The 8,693-nt window shown below is 40.1% G+C and overlaps 1 protein-coding gene across 3 annotated transcripts in view; it reads right to left on the bottom strand.

Annotated features, from left to right (window-relative positions):
• SIL1 (SIL1 nucleotide exchange factor) overlaps positions 1–8,693 on the bottom strand; it is a 224,489-nt gene that overhangs the window by 57,831 nt on the left and 157,965 nt on the right. For all 3 annotated transcript variants that reach the window (XM_014529115.1, XM_014529114.1, XM_014529113.1), the window contains exon 7: positions 6,576–6,697. In XM_014529115.1, coding sequence (XP_014384601.1) covers positions 6,576–6,697 — 122 coding nt within the window. The remainder of the gene's footprint in view (positions 1–6,575; positions 6,698–8,693) is intronic.

The following is an 8,693-nucleotide window of genomic DNA, read 5'->3' on the forward strand; positions in this document are numbered from 1 at the left end:
TTCCTCTCTGAAATCAATAAAAATATATTTTTAAAAATAAAAATAAATGGTTTGAGCATCTCCCCTCTTACTGAAGAAGTGTAAAAAAGAATTTTTTATGCTCACTTGAGGATATGTTTTTATTTATTTTTAGAAAGAGGGCAGGGAGAGACACAGAGAGAGAAACACTGATGTGGGAAACATTGATCGGTTGCTGCTGTATGTGACTTGACTGGGGATCAAACCTGCAACCTAGGTATGTGCCCTGACTGGGAATCAAACCCACAACCTTTTGGTGTATGGCAGGGGTGGGCAAACTTTTTGACCCGAGGGCCACAATGGGTTCTTAAACTGGACCGGAGGGCCGGAACAAAAGCATGGATGGAGTGTTTGTGTGAACTAATATAAATTCAAAGTAAACATCATTACATAAAAGGGTACGGTCTTTTTTTTTTTTAGTTTTATTCATTTCAAACGGGCCAGATCCGGCCTGCGGGCCGTAGTTTGCCCACGGCTGGTATATGGGATGACACTCCAATCAACTGGCCAGGGCAGGAGTGTGAAATTTAGCTCCTGGAGTCAAGAAGTCAGAACTAGTCCTAGAGGTCACATTTGAACGTTTATTCAAATGCTGGCATCTAAAATATCTGACCTCATCCCAATCTCTAGCCTTCTATATTCAGTTGCAAGTAACAAAGTAATGACACTGTTTTTTAAAAAGCACACATTTAGCCCTAACCGGTTTGGCTCAGTGGATAGAGCGTCGGCCTGTGGACTAAAAGGTCCCAGATTCGATTCCAATCAAGGGCATGTACATGGGTTGCGGGCACATCCACAGGAGGGGGTGTGCAGGAGGCAGCTGATCGATGTTTCTCTTTCATTGATGTTTCTAACTCTCTATCCCTCTCCCTTCCTCTCTGTAAAAAATCAATACAATATTTTAAAAAATAAATAAATTAATTAAAAGCACACATTTAATTCTCTCTCACAAAGGTCTAGAAGTAGATGGTTCCAAAATCAGGATAGTGGCTAAACTATATCATAAAGGACCTAGTCTCCTTCGGTCTTTACTCTCTATTACGCTCCTCAGCGTGAAGGCTTCTTATCCTTGTGCTATTCACTTCAGTGGTATAAGCCAACTGCTGTAGCTCCAAGACAACTATAATAAGGCAGGAAGAGTGGGCAGGGTCTCCTTACCTTATTATAAGAGAACAAAATCCTTCCCAGAGGCCTTCCCAGCAAACATCTCTTTATGTCTCATTGATCAGAACTGGGTCACATGCCCATCTCTAAGTCAATCTATTTCCATGGAGAATGGGATTACTATGCTTACTTTAGACTATTGATGGCTCATTTCCTAGCAGGAGAGGGAATCCCCTCCCTGAACACACTGCTTCCCTCATAATATCAAGATTCCTTAAAATAGATTTTTATTTTTAAAAAAGTTGTTTAGTAGATAACAACAGAGGAAATAAAACTCCACAGGATTCATTCACCAACTAAATAAGGGGAAAGAAGACTCAAATATCACTCAGAAGTTTCAAGCTTGGGTAACTACGACAATCATACTGCCAAGAATAGATAAAAAAAGAGAACGTGGGAGGAAAAATCTAGTTTGTGAAAGACAAAAATGAATTCCATTTTCTTATCCTTACTTTGAGGTGCAATTAGGTAGTCTGGTGGAAATGGAGGATGAAACCTGAGGAGAAGAGCTGGACTTCAACACAGATATTGTTCAACCCACAATGAGGTAGTATTTGAAACCATGGGAAAAGGTAGGACTGGCAGAGAAAATAGAGAAAGAAGACAAGGCCAGAAAAATCTTGGTGAATAGCTATAATTAGGAGATAGTAAGAAGATGGTGTTGCCATAAAGGAAAAGAAGAGGGAGTAATTAATTACTGATATATAGGGACTACAATCCTGTGGCAGCCAAAAAGTAAAATTTCCAAAAGAAAGCAGTGGTTGACACTATAGACTGCTACAGAGATGTCAATGATTCCAAAATACTCTTGAAAATGTTCAGGGAAGGCAGGAACATAACACTCATGTGCGCTTATTTGGATCCCCTTTTGTCTACCCTTTCAAGAAGTTTGGAAGGAAAGGAAAGTACAGGTTGTCAGGTTAGAGGCAATTGGATTAACAAGTTAATGGTGGCACAGGGGTCAGTGGAGAGGTAACTGAGAACACTTATAGGCTAAGAGGAAGAGAGTGAGAAGTACTGATGGTGAAGGGAAAACAGAAAGATGTGCAGATTCTGGAGGTCACAATAAGGACAAAACCCATGTTTAACAGGAGAGATGAAAATGTGAAGAGACAATGGAGGTGACAACATGAGATGTTGGAAAAAATGGGAAGCGAGTTTTAAGATATCTAGTGGATCACAGAAGTAAAGATAAAGACAATGTTGAGAATGATGACCCCAGTAAACTCACCAGGAAAGACAGATGAGCACTGAAATTTGCTGTGTATGTCAAGAAAGAAATCTGGAAATTGGAAGCCAATAGATGAAGACAGGACAATGGTTGAATGGTTAAAAATGAGTTGGTAAAACTTCAGTGAGGCTCTTGGGCTGCAGGACGCCCGGATGCCCCAAGCCTGTGACAAGAATTATGGGAGTAGGGAAACTTTGCTGTCCTCTTTTTTATTTACTTACTTAATTTATTTTGTCTTCACTTTTTAAATAAAGCTGTTGGTCTAACTAAAAAACAAACAAAAAAACTTCAATGAGAAGAGTACAACTGAGGAAACCACAAAGTCAATAAAGGGGTGAGAGGGTACAGGGTCAAGAATAGGAAAGACATTCATTTTATAAAGAGATTTATTTAACCCAAAACCTGCTAAAGAAGCCCATGTAATTGCATAATATATAAGAATGAGACTTATTAAAGGTGGATGTAGAACACCAAAAGTGACTGAGGCAAGGGCAAGAGAACAGCAAAAGTCAATGCTCCCTAGTGTAAGCACATCAATTTCTTGATAATTTAACATTAACAGTTAAAAGGTCAAGGTTACAGCCCAGCTGGTGTGGCTCAGTGGTTGAGGGTCAATCAATGAACCAGGAGGCCATAGTTCGATTCCTGGTCGGAGCTTCGATGCCTGGGTTTCAGGCTTAATCCCCAGTAGGGGGCGTACAGGAGACATCCAATCAGTGATTCTCTCTCATTGATATTTCTATCGTTCTCTCTCTCTCTCTCTCTCTCTCTCTCTCTCTCTCCCTTCAATAAAATATATATATATATATATATATATAAAGGTCAAGGTTACATATAGGAATAAAAAAGAACACAAAAGGAGGCATACAGTTTGCTGAGAATGTTAAAGAAAAACCAGATTACAGAAGGCTGCATGGCCTCTGAAATTCACAAGGCCTTTCTGAGATTTCCTATACACAGAAATACAAATGACCTATTCGGGACTCCACAGACTCCTGGTAGGTCAGATGTAGACAGACACACACAGGTGCCATCATGAGATGAAATCAGGTCATAGAAAAGCCACTGAAAATAACTGACTTGAAGATGAAAAGAAGTTTTAAAAAAAGAGAAGAAGAAGAAACCATAAAAAGATGAAGCTGCCAAAAGCATCAGACTCCTATTTCCACTTATCTTCTTATGCAAGAGTTTGACCTGCCTTATACATGGGCAACAAACAGCAGAAAATGAGTATGTGTGCAACCCATAAATAAGTATTAATAATATTTAAATAAGGGAACAAACTATTTCAGTGACCATTTAACATTCAGTATCACATCAACTACATTTATGTTAATTCTTTCTTTTTGATCTTGGAATAACCGCTTCATATTTAACACAAGGAAGAGATTTCTTCATCCATAGATGTGTGTGGAGGCCTTATTAAACAATTAAGACAGGTAGGCAAATAAAGCAGCAAGATTATTTGCTTACCCTCATGAAACAGTAAGATTAGCACCAAGAGTTATGCTAAGGGTAGAACTTAAGCACCTTAATAGAAGAGAAAATAAGGAAGTAAAGGTTTGTACTGTAAAAACAAAAGAAATAATTGCCTCATAGTGAAAACTCAAAATAAAAAGGACATATGATGAGCATGATGATGTTATATATCCCTTATCACTGACAGGTGCTTTATAAGCATCTTCACAGGACTTACTGTATATGTTATATCATATCCACTTAACCTTATGAAATGCAGAGGACACCTATTTTTTTCCTAGTTAATAAATGCAAATGGTAAGGATTAGAAAGGTGAAATTACTTGCCAATAGGCAAACATCCAGAAAATGTAGAAACTGGACTTGAACTAGATATGCTAACTCTAGGTAAAGTGATGTGCCTAGTCCTCCCAATTGCTCAAATGTTTGGAATGACTGAGCAGTATTCTTGCCCATCAGCAGAAAACTAGAAGGAATGACTTCTAAATAACAGTCCCAAACCCTGGGACTCCATGATTCCAATGTGCTCACCACCCCTTGAATAGCCTCTTGACAAAGAGCAAGCTCATCCAATCATTGTGTGTGTTTGGTATAGTGTAGTGTTGTGTGCACCTATAGGCTGGGGACAGGGAAGAAGCTGCAGAACCAATACTTAGGACATTAAAAGGAAATAATGAATATCAGACTAGAGCACTGAAACCTGTCTATCTGCATAGAAATATTCTTACCTTTCATAAAACATTGACATTTCCAGCCTGCTGCTGGCTTCCAAAAGCTCTGGCACCATACCATGTTGTCATTGCAACGGCCCTCCAGTGAGCCATCAAAAGCCCAGCTAGAATGTTTTGAATATAGCTGTATGCTTGTCACCAAAACAATAAACTGCAATATTTTATATTTATCTCTATTTAAATTTTAGTGATACTGCATAAATGTTAATACAGTCTTACCCTCACACATTCACAGAAAAGTCTTAATAATACCACATATTGGCACAGCCCCCAGGAAGGTTATGGCCTGCTAAGCAGGCCCAATACATACTTCTCAGGTCACTTAGTCTCCTTTAGTTAAGACGTGACATCAAAATACTACACAGTTTCCCCCAAGAAAAGTGTTTCCAGAAGCAATGGCAAGGAACAAGTAGGATCATTTGTTTATATTGAAAATGGAAAGAAATACTTGGGATTAGGAAAAAGATTTCCAAAAAGGGTCTGGGAAAAGATGTTAATAATGTTTGATTTAGTTCTTTTATGGCTTAAGAAACAAAAAGTGAGCCTCAGTAAGTTCTCAAGCTTCTAAAGCCTTATGAGGATAAGACCTGGGACCTCTCCAGGGCTGAAATCACAGCTATCAATGACAAACTTAGATTCTCCACTTTTTCAGTGGATGCACAAGCATCCTGGGAGACCAAGGGAAATGGAGTCCCTTGGAAGCCACAGCCTTGACTGCCAAAAACTCAACCACAGAACAAGCAGGGCTTCAAGATCAAGGCAGGTTAGTGATGAGAGAAACAAAGGCCTGCAGTGCTCTCAGTCTCTCCTCATGGAACAATTTTTCTGGTCTTCCCTGCTTTGCCCCTAATTTACTAAGAAAAGATGCTGAAGCTTTTCAGAATGAGAGGACATCAGACAGATTCTAATTAAATAAAGATAGGTATGGATGAAAGGCAAAGGAAGTCTTTTCAAAACGAAGTCTCCAATGGTAAAGACGTTCAGAATAGCCTATTTCCTACAACATCACAATCCCTGCATCCAAGCAAGACAACCCATTCCCTTATTGCAAGAATCAGAATATTTGTTTCTGTTTTAGAGAAACAAATGGACTTAGGAGATTTTCAAAACTGGAAGCAACTATAGGTCCAATAGACCAACTATAGCTTAAAGACATCTTGACATTTTTAGCGTGAGTATAACAAAGTGGTGCCCACATACCTTAATGCATCAACTCTTTGGAGAGATCAGTCTTCTAGCACGAGCTAGACTAATTAAAATTTAAACAACTCCCAACTCAGAGGGTCCGATAACCTGATTGCATGTTGACTGGTTCCAGACAACTAGGAAGAAGACACTTTCTCCCCAAAAGACCCTCCTTGGTCAGGTTCATAACTTATTCATTACCAGATGTATGTAAGTAGCTTCACTTCCAAAAGGATCAACTCTTGGGAGTACATCTCCCTTCCTCTATGATTGATATAACTTTTTATTAGCTTTGAGTAAAACAGAGAATGTGATCTAAAATATGTCATTAAATATCCATATATATAAGATGAGGGGGAACAGAGAATCATGAATGGTGACATCCTGGGTGAAAATTCTTACCTACTTGGAATAAGAGCAGAATCAAACTCCTCTTACTCTAGTTTGAGTTTAGAGTGAAATAGAAATAGGGATATACATAAGTTTAAGTGTACCTTTTTCCGGGCCATTCCATCTAAGAGTAAAGCTAGAATTCACCTGAAGGGCCCAAACAATCCTGGCTGACGAGAAGTCCATTCTTTCCCCCCACCCTTTATTTTTCTTTATTGATTAAGGTATTACATATGTGTTCTTACCTCCCCATTGCCCCCCCCCCTCATGCCCTCACCGCCCTGGTGTCTGTGTCCATTGAGTATGCTTATATGCATTCATACAAGTCCTTTGGTTGATCTCTCCCCCTTGCCCCCACCCTCCTGTATCGTTGCTCACCTGGAAAAGGCAGCTCCCAGCACAAATGCAGCATACTCCTTCACCAGGGGCTCTGTGCTATTCAGCCCATTGATCACCACTTGAAGGCCACCGAAGGAAAGCAGGTCCTGTGCATTATCCATCTGCAACAAGGGCACTGCTTAGTACAGTATCGTAATCAAGGAAAGAAGAGCTCTTCTATAGCCTTTCTTTTAGTGACTATTCAAAAACAAACTAAAAAGTCAAGTAAAAAGCAATGGTTGCCTTTCTAACTAACAAGGAAAGAGTTTATAAAAACAAACTAAATTTTTAAATAATCTTAAATTTGAGAACTACTAATTAAACTAACATGATTTATGAGCACCTGTATGGGAACTGGTGGAAATGGCACCTATTCATTGCTTAGGCCAAACATGTCCTGGAAAATTCTAATACTGTAACGAATCATAAAGCTTACTCCTAACGTACAAGCTATTAACACAAAGATCCAACATCATCAACACTACTAAATGGTGCCATGCTTCCTACTGATGTCTAACCCCCAAGGGGGGCAGTGGAGGCAACAGACATTTTTTTAAAAAGCTTATTTTAATTAGAAGTCAGGGACTATAAAAGGAGCTCCATTGCAGGGGGAGGGGGATTTGGCAGAGTAATAGGAAGAAGAAAGAATAATACCCTTCTCTTCCCTCTTCCTCACTTCATACAGCCAAGGTTGACTGAATCTGGACAATCATGATAAAATCTGCACAAAAGCCTCACCCTCAAAGCCTTTAGTCTAGGCCTGCAATACCGGCTAGTGCTCTTTATTGGACAGTGCATAACATTTCCATTATTACATAAAGTTCTATCGTTTAGCACCGGGTAGGCTATCATTTAAGTTCCAAAGCCTCAAGTCCAGACACTCTATCTTTTATTCTATGAAAGAGGGGATATCTCATTTCCCAAGCTTCATTAGAATCCCGAAACAAGCCCTCGCTGGGTTTAGCTCAGTGGACAGAGCATCGGCCTAAGGACTGAAAGGTTCTGGGTTCGATTCCAGTCAAGGGTGCATGCTCGGGCTGTGGGCTAAATCCCCAGTAGGGGGCATGCAGGAGACAGCCAATCAATGATTCTCTCTCATCACTGATATTTCTATCTCTCTTCCTCTCCCTTCCTCTCTGAAATAAATACAAATAAAAAATCCTGGAACAAGAAGAGCTTTCTCAGAAGGGTGACTGGATGCCAGTTTCTTCATGGAGTAGCTTCAAGTATCCCTTGAAAATATCTTTGTTGCTACAAAAGCTGCCTCTTGCCCACATGCTGATCCCACTCTACAAATCATCAGGAAATCCCAGGAGGGTAGAGCCCAACAACAATGTGACTGCTACCCACCTTTTTCCTCCAGATGCCACAGAGCCCTTTCCTACCTGTGTCCTTCAAACTGGAAGAGGGCTCTAACAGAGAAATCAAGTTTAAAGAACTGTATTCTGCTCGCTTTGGGGTGGGCCTAGCCTGTTTTTACCACTTAGAAGATCATTCTTATACATTCATATAAACTCCACAAGAGCAGAGGTTTTTATCTGCCCAATATTGTAGGTCTAGTGCAGTGATGGCGAACCTATGACATGCGTGTCAGAGGTGACACGCGAACTCATTTTTTTGGTTGATTTTTCTTTGTTAAATGGCATTAAAATATATAAAATAGATAACAAAAATATAAGTCTTTGTTTTACTATGGTTGTAAATATCAAAAAAATTTCTATATGTGACACGGCACCAGAGTCAAGTTAGGGTTTTTCAAAATGCTGACACGCCGAGCTCAAAAAGTTCGCCATCACTGGTCTAGTGACTAGAATAGCACTAAGCATATAGTTAGGTGCTCAATAAACAAACATTAAACCAGTGAATGCATTTGGTCAGAAAAATATGTTACTGCAATAAACTCCACTGTAAGTTAAAAAAAAAGGGGGGGGGCGCCGACCCGAACCGGTTTGGCTCAGTAGATAGAGCATCGGCCTGCGGACTGAGGGGTCCCAGGTTCGATTCCGGTCAGGGGCATGTGCCTTGGTTGCGGGCGCATCCCCAGTGGGGGGCGTGCAGGAGGCAGCTGATCGATGTTTCTCTCTCATCGATGTTTCTGGCTCTCTATCCCTCTCCCTT

This window comes from Myotis brandtii, unplaced genomic scaffold (genome assembly GCF_000412655.1).
Source record: "Myotis brandtii unplaced genomic scaffold, ASM41265v1 scaffold668, whole genome shotgun sequence".
NCBI lineage: Eukaryota > Metazoa > Chordata > Mammalia > Chiroptera > Vespertilionidae > Myotis > Myotis brandtii.